Raw genomic sequence first — 20,376 nt, 5'->3', positions numbered from 1 at the left:
CTCGGTCCGATCGTCCAGTCGTTGCATCCACTGGAGTCAATTGACAGTACCAACATGAAAGGAGACGAGTAGTATTCATTTCGCGATGCCGTACAGAGCAAGAAAGCTGGGACGAAACATGATAATAGATCCTGTCCTGACACGGACGGATTGCAGGAAATAAGCAAGGTTCACTGTCGAAAGAACGTAGAACACACCAAAATTATGCAAAATACAGGGTAGCACAGCGGCTTTCAAACTGAGAGCAACCCAGAACGACTCCGGTACCAGTAGATCACCTAACCACCATGCAGCGTCGAGATGAACACGATTTCATCGTTGTTCTGCAGGATATAATCTCCTTCTCCCTCCAGTTCCCAGTCAGTGTCATTAATGAGAACCAGTATCCCTGGCCTCCTAAACAAGTCTGAGGATCGATCCGAGAAGCAGAAACAGAAGCTTACACTGTATCTTTCTCCATGAACAGCTCTTTTCTCTCTTTTAATAGGTTGTCGCGTAGATGATGAATCAGATAGTCAATATCTGCAGGCTTCCCTACACTGTTCTTGGAAATATTGGCGGGTATTTTGAGTTTATGAGATCTTTGATTAGAGAAGAGCAACTCGAGACCGCCACCAAATTCCACTCGTATTGCTAGAAAGTTTTCAGAGTTCGACATTGTGATCAGGGTCGAAGAGGAAACAGCCACAGTCGGCTACTTATTTCATTTTAATCTCCGATTGAAACAGGGCAGCCCATGATCTCGACGGACGTTCTCAATCTACGATTATTTTTTACTCCCTGGACTCGCATACCCACTCACCAGCTCATGAATGAGCGAAAATTAGCTTTTTATATAAACTGGTGGGTTCCAATCGAATCAGCAAGAAATTACTGAGAACACGGACTAGTCAATACTTGCTCTTGTGCAAGTATCAAATTCATCTTTATTTCCGCTACACTTGTTATTTCCGTGAAGACCGCTTTCCGATACCTGCTGCTACATCACGCAGCACTTAGAGATTTTTGGGCCGTAACTGGGTCAGCGGTTATATCAGGATATCACAACAAGCCGCACAATAACTCAGGACTGCCTAAACCAGGGGAGAGTGTCGTTAATCCCCGCCATAAACGTAGCAGACGGCGACGCTTCCCCCTCCTGCGTTCAGCTTATCAGTAGATGCCCGCTTCCCTTTTTTTGCATCATGTCTTGGGAGGCGTGTTGGTCACCTCAAGGACCATTGCTGGATGTGCTTTCGTCGACTTTCATCATGACATGGTACTAATTATATTTCATCTGATATAATGTCCATAGGGCCCGCTACCTGGGGAAATCGAAGTTAAAAATGAAAACTATACGCAAGACGAACAGTGGTAAGGTCCTTTAATGTTACAATTATGAAAGGCATCTCAAGCTTCGCCTAGATACCCACGTTGATGGGGATGCAGCCTAGAGCAACAAGGCCATTCTAGTCCGGTCAGTTTCTATGATTCTCAGAGATACGGGCAATACTCACGTAGTTATTTCCCGTGCAGCAGACGGGTTGATTAACATACTGGGTGGTGCCAAGGCCAACCACCGCAATGGGGTTGCATGTGAGGCCACTTTGGCATACGTCAGCATAATGAGGACCAAAAGCAAGAAATTTACCTTACACTTGACCGGTAATGCCTCCAATCGGGATATTCAGAAGACCCAGGAGGGTCTGAACTGTCGAGGACAGGTTATTTATTGTTCGTGAGTAAGCGCTTCTTCCATAGAGCAAAAGACTTTGAACTTATGCTCTGGATGCACTTGCAGCACTTGAGGGTACCGGTGCTGCAACTGCCTCCTGTGACGGTGGTAGCTGGAAGCGCACTGACCATGGCAGCCACGGAAACAGCGAAGAGGGTGAAGATACGAGGGAACATTGTATGCTGATGGGACGTAAACTGTAGTGTTTAACTTGTTGATACTAATGACCGACTCCTAGTCCATTTTATACCCTCAGGATCGCTTGTTCGCTCCGTCGAGGAAACAAAAATATCTTAACTCGACAGTTGACCGACTGAACGTTTGGGCCGCCCTGACGAGAACGACGGGCACGCAGCATTCTCAAACGCAAATAGTCACAATATGTGGTATATTCCCTTGAAGTTAGCCAAAGTTCACAATGGACGTACCGGCGGAACTGACGATACGCAACTGACACTCATCTTGTCTATTTATCACTTACGGTTCTTTTCTTCGGAGGCCCCTCAAGCTTGTACATACTAGATATATAACGATGCAGCCTTTCGAGGGACCTGAGGTTCTTGTTAAATATCGATAACAAACTTGACGTTGAACTAAAATATGTATAGATATTGTAACCACCGTCCTGAAGTTGCGCTCTTGGATACGCATGACCACGAACAGACACCGGCCCGGGGAAAAAGCTAAGAAGTTTGCGGCAACATCCGAGCAATCGCAGCCTCCGACCTTAACGTCCAACAGAACAAGAGCGCTTTTTAGTATATCTTTTGACGCTGTATGGACGGTATGACTCGTGATTTTATTTGTAGTTCTTGTTGACCCTTTATGCTGCAGATGGCAAACAAGAGAGTGCCCCATTGCCCCGACTGTGGCGTCGCCACTCCCAAAAAGCTGCGGTTCACCGATGCGCCGTCTCCATTTCGTGACCTAATCGCCGTCAATGGTATTGCGTCCAGGTCTGAAGTTGAATATTACCTCCAGGGGGTGCACAACGATATCTCTGCTCAGGACGACACTATCAGGCGTATCAAAGCTGCTCTCACTGAGGCCGAGAACGAAAGAAAGCGTCTTCAGTGGCTTGCGGACAGCCACATCGCCCTCACGTCAGCTTTCCGCAAATTTCCTCCGGAGATTCTCACCCAGATCTTCCATTTGGTGGTCGCATCTCCACCTGGCGAACGCCCCGATGGCATAAAGCAAGTTTTCAAGGGTCTTTGGAACATTGGAGCGGTTTGCCGACTTTGGAGATCCATAGTGCTAGCGAATCCATCTTTATGGGCCTCTTTCACGATTGAGGATAGCGGTAGCAGGAGCTTAGTGTCTTTGTTGGATACATTGCTGGACCGATCTTGCGAGGTCGGAATGACCATCGCAATTCGGGGGAGCATCTGGCGAGAGAAACATGTCCTGGAACGTGCGTTTTGTACAAGCCATCGATGGAAGCGCGCATGGATTGAATTTTCCTACATGGATGAAGTTTCTTATGACCAGATTCGTGGCCGGCTTCCACTACTGGAGCAGCTCAGTCTGTCTGCGATGATGTTTGCCGAGGCGTTTTCGTGGGGGGATTTTCGCGTATTTGAGGATGCTCCGCGGTTGCGGGAAGTGGTTCTAGGTGCAGGCATACCGCCTGCATGGCGGTTACTTCTTCCTTGGTCCCAGATTACCAGTCTTTGCATGTGTCATAGCGTTGAGGTTGCTGACCTTCGCGCAGTTCTCTCCATTGCTCCTAACCTACAATCCCTATCTTTTCAACGGATCTACGGTCTTGACGATGACTGGGAGCCAAAAAGTGAAGAAGACATCGTTACATGCGTATCTTTACAAAATATCAAGGTCCACGAAGCAGCGTTGTTTCGAACGGTTAATCTTCCTTCTGTGCAAGGAATTGATCTGGAAATTTCCGAGGACTCGCTTGATGGCGTGAATGATGAAAAAACATGGGTGGATATCTTCCATGCTTTTCTTAATCGTTCCGGCTCTCCATTAAAGAAGCTGAGGCTACAGATTAACGAAGTTTACTCCAATTTCGAAAGGATGCTTAACAGTGTCTTCAGGCTCACACACCTAGACATCACGCTATCTTCTTTGTCCGCGGCGACAATGTTATTCCAGATGCTTGTTTTGAAGGAGGATAAGACCAATGTCCTTCCTCAGCTCCAATGTCTGAAAGCGAAGGCGGCCGAGGTTAAGGAACCAGATACATTTTTAAAAGAGATCAATCTTGGGGAAAACATCGTTGATATGCTCGTGTCCCGATATCGCCAGCTGCCTAATTCATCTTTGACTGTGCTACAGTCAGCTCACATTGACCTACCATGCATTCCGACACTCTTTTGGATGCATCTTCGAGCCCGTGAGGAGAATTCCCCTGGCTTTCAAAACCTTATTTCGACTACAAGTGAAAACGGCCGTAAGTCCTGACATTGCTTCGGTGACAAACTGAAATCTCACTCCTCGAATTCTTAGGTTTTTTAATTTGTATGGGTCGAACAAGCAGGCTCGTTACAAACTATTCCTGACCTCATCAGAAGACCTATTTTTGTCCGATATTCTTCAATTCTTCAGTGATATATTTCCTGAGGCTGCTGGCTGGCCTGATGGTTCCCATGAGGCATAAGGTGTCCTCAGCCGTTCAGAGACATGTACATTTTCTCTTATCTATCTCGTCTGTGTGTTTCAGTATCTTATGCTCATTAGTACCTCGATAGGCTCGTCCGATGTATTCTGTATCCGCTCTACATGTAACTATTGGGTTATAAAAATAACTCCTTCGCAACGTTAGCATGAAGACAGGACTTCAATTAATAATTAATATATGGTCGTGTCTTTATGATATTTTTGTGCGCTGAAGAGAGCACAGGATGAAAGGAATCGCCTCCAGGGCATCTTCGACAGTCACGTAGCGCTCAGGTCCCCCTTCGCAGATTCCCCCCAGAGGTCCTCACCGAGATCTTCCACTGGATCATCTCCCCAATTGGCGCAGTTTGTCGCTTGTGGAGGGCCACGATGTTATCAAGATATCTCTTTGGGCTTATTTCTTTGTTAAACAAGGGCAACAAGGACTTGCCAATGCCCTTCAAGTTGTTACAAACCGTGCTGGATCGCTCATGCGAGGCTAGTTTGAGCATTGGCTGCCATGTTATGCTTGATGTGGGTATAGAGGAGGAACACGCTTTACTCGAGCGTATGCTTGCCACAAGCCAACGATGGAAACATGCGTGGATGGAGCTCGTCGAGAGCAATGTGGACATTTATGCACAGATTCGGGGCTGGCTTCGCAGGCTGGGGCGTCTGGAGCTTTCTGGTGATTAATCATGGAGTGATGAGTCCTGGGACAGCGCAAGTTTGGAGGACGCGCCTCAATTACGAGCACTTGTTCTGGCCCCGGTGTGCCATCTCCCCAAATCTTGGTCCTTCATTGGTCCCAGCCTCGATATAGCTCATGTCATTTACGCTGATGACCTCGGCGTTTTGCTTTCCATGAACTGCTGAGCCTGGGCAACCAACAAACTGACGGCCGCACCGATTTTCGGGAGCCAGATAAGTTGGAAGACATTGTTACATGTCCATCTTTGCGATGTGTCCATGTCTGGGAACTGGCGTTGTTCCGAGCCTTCAACTTGCCTTCCTTGGAAGAACTCACCGTCGAACTTTTCGGGGAGGCCCGGCAATGCGGAAGATACTTTTCACGATTTCTTGGAACGTTCCAGTTCTCCCATAAAAAAGCTGAAACTTGCACTTAATACCCATTACATCGATTTTACCAGAACATTTGACATGGCATTTAGGGTCACGCAGTTGGACATTGCACTACCTTCTCCAATCGCAGCGATATCCTTCTTCCGTGCCCTCGTCCCTATAAGGGATGGGAATGGTGTCCTTCCTGAACTGCAGTCTCTGAAAGCGAACTATTCCCGCAAAAACTCTCGTAGACACCATTGCCGATATGCTTGTATTCCGATACCGCGCACTTAGCACAGCTCAGATACATATTACATTACCACGCCTCTCGATAATAGTCGAATGTCTCTTCGCACTCGTTTGGAGGACGTATCAGACTTGCCTGACCATTTTTCAACTAAAGATGAAAAAGGCAGTAAGTCTAATCATCGTGACGGTGGTCAAACAACTCGTCCTGTCATTAGGCACTTTGATTTGTATGGTTAGGGCTTCCGGCTGAGATTCCTCATCTTGCCGCTGCAGGTGTCATAGGGAAGTTATGAAGCAGGTCGTTTTCCTTGTTTCCTCAAACGCCGCCCCCAGATAGCCACTAATTCTTCCCATGCTTTCCTCAGTCGTTAACAGAGCTGATGTATAATTTCATTATGGGCCGATCTAAATCGAACTGTCTGGATATGTTTCCAAGCTCATCTTGGGGACGTATTGGATTTTTGCGTGCCCTTTCACTGACAATTTATCTTCTGTCAATGATTTGATAAATGCGCTCTACCGAAGATGAGGTACATATTCCGACATTTACGTTTCATGACCCGCCTATGATGTCATGGGGCATTAACAACGACGTCACCGTTCAATACCTTCCTCTACCAATCTACACGATGGAAGGTCTACCTATCGACATGTCGCATCCGGCAGTGCGAGAATATCTCTCTCTAGTGAGGTAAGCTGCGGAAAAAAACTTTACTCAAGGCCGTTGTTCGACTTGATTTTCTAGACTCCAAGTTCTAACGCCACTCTCACTGTTGATCAACGTCGCAACTGTAATAGTGTGCTCAGTCGTCGTTCATCCTTCTGTAGGCACGTCTCTGTAACAAAATAATGGAGGTTCACTCTGCTGACATCCTGAGGCAGGCGAAATATCCAAGTTGTATCCTACAGTCATCTCTCCAAGACCGTCCGTGATTGCGGCATATGTCATCGCAATATATGTAGCTCAGATTGGCTATTGCATACTTCTTGTACTCGTGGGGAAACCGGAGACGAAAAAGACTCTGATAAAGGGCTCCGGATTCTCGCTTGTCTTGTCAAATTGGGTCATGGCACTGTGGGCCATAACATGGGTATGTCTGTCCCATTGTTTAGTATGTTGCTCAGTTCGACTTTCTTGAATAGACAGTGCAATGGTTTCTGCTGTCCACTATTCTTCAGGGCATCCTCCTGCTTCTGTTGCTATATTCCAATGTCGTTCTTCTAATCTACCATCTGCCCACTGCTAAACGCCCATTTGACACGATGCTCATTCATGCGCCGATGCGATTCTTTCTTGTTCTTCAAATTGGGCTGATGTTTCCTCTTAGTCTTTTGTACGTAGTATGTTATATGCCTACCATATATGCTAACCTTTCCAAGCGTGACGCTCGGGCTTGTACAAACTCCGACTACGCCAGGACCCCCGATAGACCCCAACGCGTACCAGTGGGCCGGGTTTGGTGTGGTTCTTGGGACAAATATTCTCGGCCTTTTGGTCGTCGTGCTCCGCCGCGACATAGTCTGGTGTGTAGCAGCCACATGGATATGCATTAGTATCTGGTCTTTACGACCTAAACCGGCGCCTGTTTATGTGAGTCATGGCATATTTTTCTAGCGATGTCTTTCCTCATGATGTCACCAAGATAACTGCCATCTTGTTTACGGCATTTCATCCCCTCGGACTCTTAGCTTCTATGATCTATTCTCAGGTCTACAGGCCTTCCCGCATTTCACTGCCGGGCGATGAACATCCCGGGCTACATCCCAACAGGAGAGGCTGCAGTAGCGGCAATCAAAATCACCGAGAAGATCGAGCAGCACGAGAAGTTGACGAGGAGGCGGTTTGGGGCTAGATTATCTATTTCAACGATTGGTCTACAATATGGTCCGTATATATTCGTTTTCGGTGGGTGCAATCTAACTACCGGTTCATGTTACAAACGCCCTCGGTCCAGCAGGGCCCGGGGACCAAAGTATTCGGAATTTGTCGACGGAATTTCAGCAATGGCTTATTGGTTACCATGGAATGGCGTATTGCTTTCCAATAAATGTAATACTAGACGGTTTGATTAGAGCTCGAGAAATTAATTTCAGCCGTCTGCTCGAAGTACCACTCTCGACAGTCACTTCGGTTTTCGCTGCTCTATTAGCGAAATGGATGATCCTCTCGGTGCGATCATCATCCATGATTATCGTGAAGAACTGAAACAACAGGTTGTCACTTGGAAATACACCTTGCAACAGCTGGTTGTCGAGAAGAGCCCATTCCAATCAATCACCAAAGCTTGCGAAGGAGTACTCAAGTGACCCGCAGATTTCCCAACTTTGTGTAGGCCTGGGGTCCTGGTACTTAATCGTTCAGCCCCACCGCAATCTGTCTTCAGTTGTACGCGGCTTCGCAGCGTCTAAATGCATGTAGGGAAGTCGGTTTGAGCGCGCAGCTAGCAGGAAGTGATTGAAGACCGCCCCTATTAGTGTTAGCGACCAACTACCACCTCCAGACCACAGTGCAAGGTCGTGCCTCGCGTTCGGGCATGCGACCAAGTGGGGATCTGGAGTGTCGCCGTCCACTGTGCAATCAGTCGTCTGACTTGGAGTCAAGCCCTTAGGTAGATGGGAGAATAAACCGTAGTTCGAGACTGGGGCTTAAGGCCACAGTCGAGCTCCCTTATATACAAAAGAGTGTGTCTAATAATATATAAGTCGTCCGTGCGGTCGTCACGCCCAGTATGTCTGGTACGCGCATGCCGCAGTAAAGAGTGTGTCCGGCGCGCTGTAGGCGCGCCGCTACTGTCCGTCTAACCATTAAATAAGAGCTCCAGCGGCGTGTTGTGCTACGGCTTGACGTTGCAGCACCACCCAGGCGTGGGAGAGAAGGTCTGACGATCGTGAAGGGTCACGACCGTAACAATTAGTCCATCAGAAGAGGTCCTACGGGGTCCGATATTTCGTGATTGATATTCATACCGCCTGATCCATTGGGTTCCAGGGCAAACAGAGGTCGTTGTTCGACGGTATACTGACCGTCGGAAGGAAAGTATGGTAGCTTGAGGAACGCTCGACGAGCCGAGAGCTTAAATGTAAGTTCAAAAGAGTATCGGTTACTTAGAATTGCAATGCCTTATGCGGGAAGATGGAGCAACAGTGGAGCCTGCGATTTTGTGAATTCGAAGTACTAGTCCTTCGTACACAATCCCCTAAAAGTTTATTGTTAGAGATATAACTGACATTCGACGATCGGAGCCACCGCGCGCTTTCAGTATGTAAGTAGTCAGGAATTTCTATGCGATAGATGTAACTGAGGCCTGGTAGAAGCATGGTACAGGCGAAGAAGTCTCGGTCATACGTACTGGTTGCAAGTTCGACTAATATATTGTAGAAAAATAGCATCTGGATATTGTATACCCCTTTTGGCGGAAAATATGATTGTCCACGCTTTGCTCCAGACAAGAAAGACACCGAAAATATGCAAAAAGCCGCCGGATCCAAAAATATACGATCGATTCAAAAAAATTGGAAAAAGAAAAGTGTCACATTTTTCGGAACCAAAAAGACAGGTTAGTCTGTACTGCACAACTTGAAGCAGCGGCAAGCAAACTTCAAGGAGGAGCTTCTCGGGCCGTTCCGATTTGTATTTGTTAGCTTCTAAAGCTGACCTCGGAATTGGGGGCCGCCCAGAACAGCGAGTCACCGAGTCACCGCTTTCCTGATTGCTCTGTTAGGGTTAATGTCCGTTGCTGCGATTGAGGAGATACTACGATTACAGAACTATGCTTGTTCTTTATTCAATTGATTCTTGTCCTTTCTTGGCCGTCTCGGATCGGGAACAGAACATTACCCAAACCACTCGTCTCTTGGGTCTCGGATGCGTCCCTCCTTGTGGCGTCATACAGGAAGGTCATATCTGGATCTTTTTCTGTCGTCGCTCGCCGTAAATCATGAATTTGTACATATTACAATGTTTGCTGATGGGCCTCGTTTCGTGCTTCTCATTCGAACTGTTCTGCAAACGCAGGCCTTGAGATCTGGAATGAAATGTCCTTTTGCGTAGTTTCTAGGGTCCCATTGTGGCTGACAATGATATCATGGCTTAGGAGATTGTCCCGGAATGGTTCCTCCGCGTCTATATAAGTTGAGTATATGTGCAACATCCTCTTTAACGATGGTGTACATCCCTCCTTCGCCAAACGGGCCTGCGGACCCGGCCTCTCCTACAGAAGCAAACTCGCAATCTAAGGTATTCAGCGAAGGTCATGCGAGTGACTATGGTCAGAACACCACTCGACGCCATTTCGCGTACTCGGAGCCTCTGCCTCCCGTACCAGCGAGCCGTTGGGGTAAGATTCGGTGAGTTCACCGTAACCTGACTATCCTAAATTTCTTTTACTGTTACGCTTAGACTTGCTATTCGCGATCCCGCCGCAGAGTTCATTGGGGTCGCCATCCTTGTCATGTTTGGCTGCGCAGGTAGTTGTCAGGCTGTTACTTCCACCAATCCAGGTGTCGCTTCAACACAGCAGGGTGTAAGCATTTCCACCGCCACTTATTCCAAACCTCTTCTCAATTGGCCGTCTTCAGAGTTACTTTTCCATCGCGTTGGGTTGGGGGTTTGGTAATTTACATCTATTTCATATTATGAACCAAGGTCTGATATGGAAAACCTCTAGGCCTTGCCTTGGGTGGATGGGTGAGTGTAGGAGTTTCGGGAGGTCACATCAATCCCGCGGTAAGCATGTTACAATTTCCCTTCATCCTTCAGAGATATGAACATGCATGCAGGTCACCCTGGCTATGGCTACATTCCGCGGGTTCCCATGGAGGAAGGTTCCAGGTGCGCTCATTCATGTTTTGCGCGTGCCTCATAGCACTGATCAACATACCAAGGCTACGTCTTCGCCCAGTTGATGGGTGGTATATTCGGTGCTGCGCTAGTTTATGCCAACTACTACCACGCCATCAACATATACGAAGGCGGACACTATAGGACACTTTCTACCGCCAGATTTTTCGGCACCTATGCGGTAAGTCTAATTTTCGATTTGTCGAGTCACTACCGAGCAAAACTTTCTCACCAGCTTGACTACTTGCCGAACGCGGCCGCATTCTTCGACGAATTCTTAGGCTGTTTCATCCTTATGTTAGTCATCCTCGCCGCCACCGACAAGCGCAACTCTCCTCCTCCGGGGCTTTTTCCACTTGCTCTGTTTCTCACCCTCTTCGGTCTGGGAGTTTGCTTTGGCATGCAAACAGGTGAGCATCTGCCTTTCTCCTTTCGACATTGTCTGGCTTCGTTACTGATACGACTTCTACAATAAGGTTTTGCCGTTAATCCAGCTCGTGATCTGGGTCCCCGCATTCTGACAGCAATTGCCGGCTGGGGCAAACAGGTGTTCACCTATCGAAAGTACGTCTTCCATCGTATCTATCCTTGGCGCTTGCTCATGCCCTCGCGCCCCAGCCAATACTGGTTATGGGCTGGTGTGTTAGCGCCCATTTTCGGGGCTCAAATCGCCGCGATGTTGTACGACACCTTCATCTATGATAGTCAAGACAGTTGCATAAACCGGGCGTTCATGAAGGTTCCTTCACGAAGGACACAGGGAAATGCCGCTAATTCCACCATGGTGTGAGCGCTTGGGCATAGTGATTTGCGAAAAATAACCATCTGGTATAATTCAAAAATTGCTGTCTCGATTTCCTTCTTGGTCTTCTTGTAGACTTTATTTCATGTCCGTATGATTTATGATCGCTACGAATTTTCCTTTCTCAAGCACAAGACTTTTACAAATCATGTTCGGTCCGATATTCGTATCAGACCGGCAAAATTTTACATTGTCTTTTTGAGTCTTTCATCGTTGCTAGCATTACCCTTTCAAGTCTAGGTTATAATAGTTCAATGCTTGAGACTTGATGTTGTCACCACCACCCTGTAAGCAACAACTCGCAATTTTTCCTATATTTCCAGAATGAGGCGCATCCGATCTAACGCAGATCCTGCCCGATGCAGTCTACGGGATCTGTAGCTGAATTCAGCTGGATGTCCTCTCAATCAGACATCATTCTTACGCGGGTGCGAGCTACTATGACGATCATGGAATGTCTGATTCCGAGTCAGTGACTACCGCTATCATTGGCCTAATGAATTGATGGAGACAATCAGGTGCTAACGCGTAGTTTGTCAGTTGCACGAACCTGCTGTTGTCTTGCGAATCTAGCTTGCATTGTCTTCGTCATGATGGCTATATCCTAAAGGGCTAATTGATGCCAGGGGAGACCTCAGTTGATATTGGAAACTTCAAAGTTGGTAATCTACCTTCTTCGTGCATGCTCCCTGGCCTCGATTTGTGCCTTGTCCGATGTCTCCACATGCTAAGGATTTCTACTGTACATACTGTCTTGTCTTGAAATGATACCATGACCATCGCAAATGGTTCCGTTCATCATTTTCTTCTGGACATCGACGAACATATGACGAACATACTTTGCAATCGATTGGTGAATTGATGGCGTCATGTCGAGTGGAGTCCAAATTATGGACGGACTCCCGTGAGAGACTTTCTACGCTTTCTAGACACTGAATCGGATATTATATTTTAGAGTTAAAGTCCGTGACGTTGGATTGGATTAGCTCAAGTCTAGGAATTCAGACATACCCAGCAAGCTTGCAAAGGAATTTTTTCGGCTGCAGCTGATTTTGTACTGGTAGAAAGATGAGGCGACTGTAGACACGGATAACCGGCCCTCTAACCCGTCCGTACGAGTGGTTCCTTCAATCAGATCAAGGATCCGACACCGACTCGGAGAGGCTGTACGACGCTTGATGTTTTGAAAACTGTTAAGACCGAGTAAAGTTGGATATCTCCGTGCGCTTTCTGTCTCCGCCGTGCAAGAGCCGCCGGTCGACAAAGTTGGTGCCAAAGACGTGCCAGGGCCGACTCGAGGAAAATCAAATACCGTTTTGTGTTTCGTTTTGCTGATCGTCACGAATACAGAAAACAAGAAATTGCATTCCCCCCCAAACCAGTAGAAATAGCCTAGCAAGAGTAGCTCAATATCCCGTTCTTCGTGGGCGCGCAGCAGGGCCAGCACAGGTATCTCAAGGGGTCGCGCGTCGGTCGGAGGTAGTACAGACGTCACGAGCCGGTTCGGTTTAGGGCAAGCCGGTTTCCCATTACGTTGAACATGCGGTCTTGGCTCAGAATATCATACCCATCATCGCCATCAAGGTCGCAGATATTTACATGTCACAGTCCTTGCTCTCCTACACCCGTGTCGTTCTTCAAGCATGGTCTTCCATCCTGCAGAAACAGACCCCTTCCACGAGCTCATGCAGCCGCCGCCCAACGAGACTCCTGCACAGATGACTGCCAGGCTGAAACGCGAGGCCGATGCGCAGAGGGTCAGTGACATGATTGACGAAGACATCAGGCAGGCGAGAAGTCTGGCAAGGAAAGAGAAAAGCATCATTAGGGTCCTGTTGCTCGGTCAGGCGGAGAGCGGTATGTCGTCCTAGAGCCTTGACCGCTGCCAGTGCTAATTCCCAGTCGTACAGGCAAATCAACGACTCTTAAAAGTATTCTCATTTCGCTTTCTGCTCGCCTCGTGTTCACTCTGACGGCCTCGAACAGATTTTAGGATGCGCTATTCCAAGGCCGCCTGGGAGCGCGAACGTTCAGGCTGGCGCGCCGTCGTGCAGCTCAACGTTGTGAGGTCAATAGTGACAATCCTCGGCGTTCTCGAGGCCGAAATGAGTGACGACGTGCCATTTGACATTGACGACGATGACTCTCCCGACGACAGCTCCGATATTACAAAGTTCGATTCTTCTGAAATATTGCGATTTACGGACCGCCACCAGCTCCTGATGATCAAACTAGCGCCTTTGCGCGGCGTCGAGGCAGATCTCAAGCGCCAACTCGGTGCCGGGACAGATCCCATCCAGCCGTCCTTGCCCATGTCAGCCACTCCCTTCGAGGCACCGACTCGGAGGCCAGATGCCAAGCGGAGGACCTTGGGCGAGTTTGCTGTCCGATCTTGGGGTGACGTGGTGGGGTGTAAAGATTCAGCAAATGGCTTTATGTCTATGGAGTCTGTCACTATGACACTGGCTGGCTGCAGACACGAAATGAAAGCCCTCTGGACAGACAAGACCGTTCAAATGGCGCTGGATAGAAGAAAGATGCGCTTGCCTGATTCTGCTGGATTGTGAGTTCTCTTTCAATCTTCGTAATCGAGAACTAGGCAGGATTTGCGGAAGGCACTGAGAGTCCTGCATTTTCCTTGTTCCCATGCCCACGTCTTGGTGCGAAAGTACAGTCAGACCTAGTTCATCTGGGACACGTTTTTCATATCGCTTTTGAACGAATATCGGGGCAGTAGAACCAACAGGGAGAAGTAGGATCTTTCAATGATCTTTTTCGAAGATCTACCGGCTTCTCCAGCGTTTTTCAGTTTCACTCACTGCCTAATTCTCCTGCAGCTTCCTTAATGAACTTGACCGGATAGCGACACGCGACTACCATGTAACGGACGATGACATCGTCCGAGCGCGTCTACGGACTGTCGGTATACAAGAATACCAGGTGCGATTCAAGTCGGGCCCTATCGACGCTCCGAAAACAGATGGTGCCTGGGAATGGAGAATCTATGATGTCGGTGGATGTCGAACAACGGTATGTTTCTCTTTTTGACCAAACGCTGCGTGGAAGGCAATGCATCTGCCAAAACGGGCATGGCTAGACTCTGTCTGGTGCGGGGAATGGCCGGTATATCGATACCTGCGACAACTGGACCCTTGGGAAGTCTTGGTTACGCCAGTTTTTACAATCAAGACAAACGAGAACGCAGGTGCATTACCGGGCACGGTCTACGTTGCGTTTTGTCATTGTGATCTGTCTGGACCATAAAGAGACTATTCAAGGCCTTGTTTCTCTTTCGAACACCGATAATATTTGTTTGAACACATGCTAACTCATTCACAGCGAGCCGCATGGCTACCCTTTTTTGAAAATACGAATGTCATAATATTCCTATGTCCCGTGTCCTGCTTCGACGAACGACTAGAAGAAGACAACAGCGTCAATCGGCTTGAAGACTCGACTATATTATGGAGATCAATATGCTCATCGAAGCTATTAGCAAGGACGCAGTTAATTCTTTTCATGAACAAATGCGATCTCCTCAGGCGAAAACTAAAGAGAGGCGTTCAAGTAAAGAAATATCTCCCTAGTTACGGTGATAGGCCAAACGATGTGACGAACGTTGTAAGATGTAGGTGCTTTGCAGGTTCTAGTATAGGACACGTTCTTATCTCTTTTGAATAGATCTACGGGAGAAATTCAAGGATATGCAAAGACAACTCTCACCAGCGGCTAGGCATGCCTATATCTATCCAACCACAGTAACGGTACGTATACTGTTTTCTGGCCCTTCATGAGCTCTGAAACGGCTCCATCAGGACACGGAAGCGACGGCCAAAACTTTAGAGTCAGGTAGGCTTCGATTTCCCATGCTTGCTAGTTTGGCGCCTTCTAACGATAAGCACCCCCAGTTCGTGACGGTGTTCTTCGCGAGAACCTCGTAACATCACAGTTGTTATAATACCCCGAGAAACTTTATCATTATTTTTTCACGACCATCTGTACAGCGTTTTCTCCGCAATCTTGTTTGTATATGCTGCCTCTGCGTCCTCCTATGTATTTTATATGGTGTTTAATATTTGCGATAGATGTGTACAGTGTAACTTTACCAATAGAACATTGGGTCTTGTTTGTATCGAACCGCTTCGACACCATGGTTCAGTTATGGGGAAAGGTGAGCTCTGGCGTACTAGCGTGCAGACTTGACTAATAAGACGGGAAGGAGTCATATCCAACTGTCGACAAATTCGCTGAATTCAGTTTTCAAGCTAGGCTCGAAAATTTTCGGCCGCGACGACAAGTCGAAATGTCAAGGCTACGTGCGTTCCAAAATTTTGCAGGATAGAGTATGTGAATGATTCGGACGCGCACAGTTCCGGAGGCCATGCTCGTGAACTCCGTCTCTCCAGTCCTGAGGTCCCGATTACAGCATAAAGTGCGGCTGCAGTGTTCATTTTCCCGACTCCGCGGCGTAGCTATTCTTTGGGTCCGGGTAGAAGACAGGTTCGGATCTTCAATAGCTAGAGCTTCTCAATGCTTACCCACACTAGTAGAACGACTGAACTTTCCTGGATTCGACCCCGTGGCGGACCTAGCGGGGTGTTTTACTCGTTTTTATGCTGTGCGCCCGTTCCCAGCTCTGTAACCATCCCCAGGGTGTGTCTCTAGTAGAGGATGACCCGGACCCTAACCAGGTTATTCTCGACCAATTGTGCGTAACTTGTTTCATGGAAAAGTAATGGTGATCATATGGTGGCGTTCTAGGGTCGTCACGCCACTAGAATATTGATTCAACAGGTTCCATTTCCCAGGATGTTACAATATCAATCAAGATGAAGAAGACCATGACCATCCTGTTTTTCTGTCATCACGACTTTCCTCGCACCGCATCTGATCCTCCACGAAAGAACCACGCAGGTTGCCGTATCCATTCATCCTTGGCTTGGCAAATGACCCGTCCAGGGCAGCCGCGACGGGATACAGCGTGAAATACGCCTCTGTGCCCTCCCTGCAGTAGGACATGATGGTAAAGACCGAGAGGACTCGGAACAGGGTCGTGGATGTCACGATGACGGGAAGTGATGAAGTGAAAATTGCTGTTTCTGCTGCCGTGCGTCCAGGCACAGACACAGATCCTAAATTCCCGGAGACGAAAACCTTGAAAGCCGATTGGAGCAGGCAGGTATTCATATCTGTGATCTCCTGGCCGGAGATGAGTATGAAGGTGAACGAGTCGAGGGAAGTATTCACTTGGTTGAAACCGAAGAACAGTTGTACCTTTGGCTCGGTGCCAAACCCCGTCGAACGTGATTGTGGGGCCAGCACTGTCGTGAAGGCCGGTCGGAGCGAACGATGAAAAAAATTCAGTTTGGGAGGGGTGCAAGTTCCCTTGATTTTACCACAGAAATCTGGATTGGATGGACAGGTTGCCTGAGTCGTCATTCGACCCGTCTCGCATTTCGATGGTAGGGATGAGGGAACAAGTCATGACCTATTTGGTAAAATCAATGGCCGATGTGGAAGTAGGTTTATCGGTCTAGTCGAATTCTATGACAGGAGTACTTTGTAATGAAGTATTGGTCGGATGTGCTATGATTCGAATAGAAAGGTCGTTGGATGCTGGAGCTACACAGGCTTGTCAAAACGGGACGCTCGTAAAATAGAGGTGTGGAATGTCGTTTCCTTTCACCTTGGCTAGCCGTTGGTTTGCCCTTTCATGGCTAGGTTCCTCGGCACGCGTGCGCTGCCGATTCTTTCAAATTCGTTGATCCAGCGGAATGTGCCAGAACACTGATGAAACATGTCAGCACGGGTATTTGAGCATAGCGGATCTCGCGTATATGTATGGTTAAGGGCCTATTTCTTGCTGGAGCTTTTTCGCGCGTGCAATGACATCCTTTGGAAAGGTATTGGGTACAAGCTCTGCTAATGCTGGACATTTCATTAACGCCGCGTGCGACCTATGACACCATCACCCCTGTTCGATTCGAGTCGGATTTGTTTTCTTTTTTCACCTTGAACGTGATCGGAGGCTCATAACTCTTTCTGCTGGGGATTTCCTACGTTCGAGGAGATAATCTTGTCAAAAAATTGGCATGTTCCAGTTCCTTGAAGTTGCTGCGGTACTCCTCAGCAGAGTTCCTCCACACGGGAATACACGAGGATTGAAAATGGACTAGTGACAAGAAAGAGACAAACGGCGCTTCGCCTATGACGTATTTGTGCTGACGTGCCGAGACTTTTGATCCTCGTTGATCTTCCATGGACGTATCAGTTCCTTAATCCAACATCCCTTACGGCATAGATTGGAATCGTACCACTTACAACGTATCAGTACACGATGACAACGACCGACCTTGAAACAGTTTCTCCACCCGCACAGGCATGGCGACCCGAAGACACAGGAAAACCATCCCCCGAACGCCCATCAGTTGGAGGCATTTTCCGACCTGATATTTTGGCTGTTATTGAACAGAGAATCACCGAGTTGGATGCGGATTTGAGAGCTCTCAGTCTTGATATACATGGTGAGTGGAATATTTATTGTATCATCAGTCGTGCTAAGGCTAAAATACAAGGACAGCGCACCCTGAAATAGGGTACGAGGAAAGGTCTAGGCTATTTCACTTATAGCCACCGAAGCAGCTCTAATTTTGTTTTCTTATTCCCAAGACGAACTCACGATGTTCTTACGGATTTCATGGCCAAACAAGGATTCGAGGTCGAACGACACTACCTCCTACCCAGTCAGACCGCGTGGAAGGCCACCTTCAAACACGGACGCGGTGGAAGAACTATTGGTGTCAATTCGGAGGTCTGTACAGTATGATGTTCATCAACTTCATATTCCAAGTCCATACTTTGTCAGATGGATGCGTTGAAGGGCATTGGACACGGTTGCGGTCACAATCTTATCGCCATTGCTGGAGTTGCCGTCGCGTGCGCCATGAAAGCCGCCTTTGAAAAGTTCAATATATCCGGTGCAATTGAGCTCCTGGGCACCCCTGGTGCGCTTTCATACCTTCGACCGCAATCTGTATATTAAATCCATGTTTCAGCCGAGGAAGGTGGTGACGGAAAAGTTCACTTGTTGGAGCGGGGCGCGTATAAGAATATGGCTGCGTGTATAATGTGTGTTTTAATTGCTTTCCTATGCGTATTTGTCAGTTTACAGTTATAGGTGCCATCCCGCCCCTGGTCCCAAAGGCTCTGTTAGTCTCACCAGTTGTCTCGCACTACACCGCATACAAGTCCAGTATTTCGGACACACGTAGGAGTTCAAGTGAATCTCTGTCTGTCTCTGAACTATCCATATATCTAGAGCCCACGCTGCTCTTTCTCCCTGGGAAGGCGTCAACGCATTGGATGCAGCAGTATTGGGATACAACAACATATCTGCTTTTCGGCAGCAACTGAAACCTACACATCGCATCCACGGGATATTTCGTGAAGGAAAAGATTGGCAAACGAATGGTAGGCCCTTTTATCAGATAATGTGTGCGACTAGTGATGATATTCTTGTAGTCATTCCTGACTTTGCGGAGTTTGTGTACGTTAAGAACTTCTACCAGTCAAGCAGTATTTCTGTTAACATGTCCAATGCAGTTGTTACGTCCGGGCACCAACACGAGCCGAGGTGCAGTCCACCTTGAAGCGTGTATTACCCTGTTTCGAGTTCGTCATGATCTCCATACCCGATCAATAAGACAGGAGCTGATTGTTTGGCAGAGGGGCTGCCATAGCAAGTGGATGTACAATCAGGATCGAAGACTACGGCGCGACACACGACCTAAGGCAGAACAAAGCTTTGGGTCGGCAGCCTCTTTCTTCTTCACAGGTTCATGACCATGACGTTTTGTGCAGGGGATGAAGTTGCCAACATTGTCCGCAGAAAATATGGGTCTATTGACTACGAATGGGGTATCAAAAGCGCGTCTACGGATTTTGTGAGTAGGCGGTATCGCCTTGTCAACTGAGTATTCACGGGCTTCTCTTTCAGGGGAACGTAAGCTACGGTAAGGTTCTAATCTACGCCAGGACTAGCATAATTGAGTATCATTAGAACTACCGTCCTTGCACCCTGGTTTCGGTAAGGAGGCTCTTCTCTAGATAAATATCTATGACCTAATACACCTCTTACTCTAGCGATTCCCACAGAGGAAAACGGGGGAAATCATACGCCAGGATTCACCAGAGCTGCGGCAACAATTGAGGCTCACTATGCTTGTCTAGATGTTTCCAAGGCATTAGCCGCTACAGGCGTGCGTGTGGTTATCGATGACAACTTTTTCAAACGGGTAAGTTCATCAAGCTTGGATAATGTTTGTATTCTCATTCCCAGTGAACACAGGTCCAAAATGCATTTGAGGAGGATAAAATCATTCGGGATATGATCGTGTAGCGAATGCATGTTTCATGTTATTGGCTTATATCGGGCTGAGTTCCTCTATGTCGACGACACCCCCGTCGTTGTCAACCGGAGAATAACAAGTTTTACCTCTCTCACAGTAGGAGCTGTGCCCAAGTATCATTGACCCCGGAACACGCTCTGTTGCTACTAGGCTACATGCCAAATGTCGTAGCAGAACGAGTGTGCGTTTGAGAACTGACTTTAGTGTCCGGAATATCGTTGCGGATAAGTTTCTAGGAAAGTTCCGGATTGGTCGTTGGGCTGGTCTTCCGGGATGCGACTTCACTCAAGACAAAGTTTTTTTGAGAGAGACATTCCAGACATTTTTGGATCCTCCATGATGTACCTACTGGGGAAGTTCTATCTTTTCAACATCTGCGAGTGGCACCACATATATGAGTTCTTAGCCAGTTGCTTTTTAGTCGAACTGCTGTCGGAAAATTTCCATTGGCACTCTTTCGACAATCCTTACGGCCGTCGATTCTACAACGTAGCTGTAATCGGAGATGGTCCATGGCTTCTGACCCATGTCTGCAGCCACTGGAGGGAAATCGCCATCATGTTGACCTCTTTGTAGTCGTCTTTAATTATTCAATTGCCGTAGATGTGAGGACCCGGAAGCACTGTTACAAACGGCGCTGAAGCGTTCCGAACGATCGCCGTTGTCATTGTGATTGTGA

At 47.8% G+C, this 20,376-nt stretch overlaps 9 protein-coding genes across 9 annotated transcripts; 6 read left to right on the top strand and 3 right to left on the bottom strand.

The window, feature by feature from the left end:
- Positions 1 to 59: 59 nt before the first annotated feature.
- Positions 60 to 680, bottom strand: BT62DRAFT_360212 (ubiquitin-related modifier 1). Its single transcript, XM_043180624.1, has 3 exons — positions 444 to 680; positions 198 to 396; positions 60 to 136 (listed from the first exon to the last, which is right to left on the bottom strand). Exons 1-2 carry the CDS (start codon positions 656 to 658, stop codon positions 279 to 281), a joined length of 333 nt encoding a protein of 110 aa, XP_043036344.1. The 5' UTR covers positions 659 to 680; the 3' UTR covers positions 60 to 136; positions 198 to 278.
- Positions 681 to 1,935: 1,255 nt separating this feature from the next.
- On the top strand, positions 1,936 to 4,463 carry BT62DRAFT_360073 (uncharacterized protein). Its single transcript, XM_043180622.1, has 6 exons — positions 1,936 to 2,270; positions 2,323 to 2,489; positions 2,549 to 3,658; positions 3,710 to 4,127; positions 4,184 to 4,359; positions 4,426 to 4,463. The coding sequence occupies exons 2-5, from the start codon at positions 2,364 to 2,366 to the stop codon at positions 4,234 to 4,236; spliced, it is 1,707 nt and encodes a 568-aa protein (XP_043036343.1). The 5' UTR covers positions 1,936 to 2,270; positions 2,323 to 2,363; the 3' UTR covers positions 4,237 to 4,359; positions 4,426 to 4,463.
- Positions 4,464 to 5,302: 839 nt separating this feature from the next.
- BT62DRAFT_1009842 (uncharacterized protein) lies at positions 5,303 to 5,884 on the top strand (the record flags this gene model as incomplete). The annotated part of the gene is made up of 2 exons (XM_043177588.1): positions 5,303 to 5,645; positions 5,703 to 5,884. 2 exons carry the CDS (start codon positions 5,303 to 5,305, stop codon positions 5,882 to 5,884), a joined length of 525 nt encoding a protein of 174 aa, XP_043036342.1.
- A 339-nt stretch (positions 5,885 to 6,223) lies between these two features.
- BT62DRAFT_359936 (uncharacterized protein) lies at positions 6,224 to 7,587 on the top strand. The gene is made up of 6 exons (XM_043180621.1): positions 6,224 to 6,338; positions 6,393 to 6,471; positions 6,526 to 6,738; positions 6,791 to 6,981; positions 7,028 to 7,238; positions 7,291 to 7,587. Exons 1-6 carry the CDS (start codon positions 6,277 to 6,279, stop codon positions 7,498 to 7,500), a joined length of 966 nt encoding a protein of 321 aa, XP_043036341.1. The 5' UTR covers positions 6,224 to 6,276; the 3' UTR covers positions 7,501 to 7,587.
- A 418-nt stretch (positions 7,588 to 8,005) lies between these two features.
- BT62DRAFT_1009840 (uncharacterized protein) lies at positions 8,006 to 8,965 on the bottom strand (the record flags this gene model as incomplete). The annotated part of the gene is made up of 6 exons (XM_043177587.1): positions 8,006 to 8,233; positions 8,275 to 8,445; positions 8,494 to 8,526; positions 8,583 to 8,720; positions 8,791 to 8,844; positions 8,876 to 8,965. 6 exons carry the CDS (start codon positions 8,963 to 8,965, stop codon positions 8,006 to 8,008), a joined length of 714 nt encoding a protein of 237 aa, XP_043036340.1.
- An 844-nt stretch (positions 8,966 to 9,809) lies between these two features.
- Positions 9,810 to 11,565, top strand: BT62DRAFT_1078942 (aquaporin; the record flags this gene model as incomplete). Its single annotated transcript, XM_043179436.1, has 9 exons — positions 9,810 to 9,994; positions 10,047 to 10,170; positions 10,226 to 10,259; positions 10,315 to 10,373; positions 10,427 to 10,478; positions 10,532 to 10,668; positions 10,723 to 10,897; positions 10,964 to 11,051; positions 11,106 to 11,565. 9 exons carry the CDS (start codon positions 9,810 to 9,812, stop codon positions 11,275 to 11,277), a joined length of 1,026 nt encoding a protein of 341 aa, XP_043036339.1. The 3' UTR covers positions 11,278 to 11,565.
- A 1,275-nt stretch (positions 11,566 to 12,840) lies between these two features.
- On the top strand, positions 12,841 to 15,418 carry BT62DRAFT_935573 (heterotrimeric G protein alpha subunit). Its single transcript, XM_043186974.1, has 8 exons — positions 12,841 to 13,146; positions 13,200 to 13,220; positions 13,276 to 13,852; positions 14,127 to 14,319; positions 14,629 to 14,917; positions 14,971 to 15,053; positions 15,105 to 15,138; positions 15,198 to 15,418. The coding sequence occupies exons 1-8, from the start codon at positions 12,933 to 12,935 to the stop codon at positions 15,245 to 15,247; spliced, it is 1,461 nt and encodes a 486-aa protein (XP_043036338.1). The 5' UTR covers positions 12,841 to 12,932; the 3' UTR covers positions 15,248 to 15,418.
- Positions 15,419 to 16,113: 695 nt separating this feature from the next.
- Positions 16,114 to 16,728, bottom strand: BT62DRAFT_1009837 (uncharacterized protein; the record flags this gene model as incomplete). The annotated part of the gene is made up of 1 exon (XM_043177586.1): positions 16,114 to 16,728. One exon carries the CDS (start codon positions 16,726 to 16,728, stop codon positions 16,114 to 16,116), a length of 615 nt encoding a protein of 204 aa, XP_043036337.1.
- An 898-nt stretch (positions 16,729 to 17,626) lies between these two features.
- Positions 17,627 to 19,687, top strand: BT62DRAFT_904797 (aminoacylase 1-like protein 2; the record flags this gene model as incomplete). The annotated part of the gene is made up of 15 exons (XM_043183580.1): positions 17,627 to 17,813; positions 17,870 to 17,897; positions 17,959 to 18,100; positions 18,155 to 18,293; positions 18,345 to 18,417; positions 18,467 to 18,556; positions 18,608 to 18,759; positions 18,811 to 18,835; positions 18,892 to 18,960; positions 19,015 to 19,097; positions 19,150 to 19,232; positions 19,286 to 19,301; positions 19,349 to 19,375; positions 19,432 to 19,583; positions 19,637 to 19,687. The coding sequence occupies 15 exons, from the start codon at positions 17,627 to 17,629 to the stop codon at positions 19,685 to 19,687; spliced, it is 1,317 nt and encodes a 438-aa protein (XP_043036336.1).
- Positions 19,688 to 20,376: the final 689 nt, after the last annotated feature.

Source organism: Guyanagaster necrorhizus, assembly GCF_019112545.1.
Source record: "Guyanagaster necrorhizus MCA 3950 unplaced genomic scaffold BT62scaffold_26, whole genome shotgun sequence".
NCBI classification, from domain to species: domain Eukaryota; kingdom Fungi; phylum Basidiomycota; class Agaricomycetes; order Agaricales; family Physalacriaceae; genus Guyanagaster; species Guyanagaster necrorhizus.
This window is presented reverse-complemented; position numbering and strand designations above follow the sequence as displayed.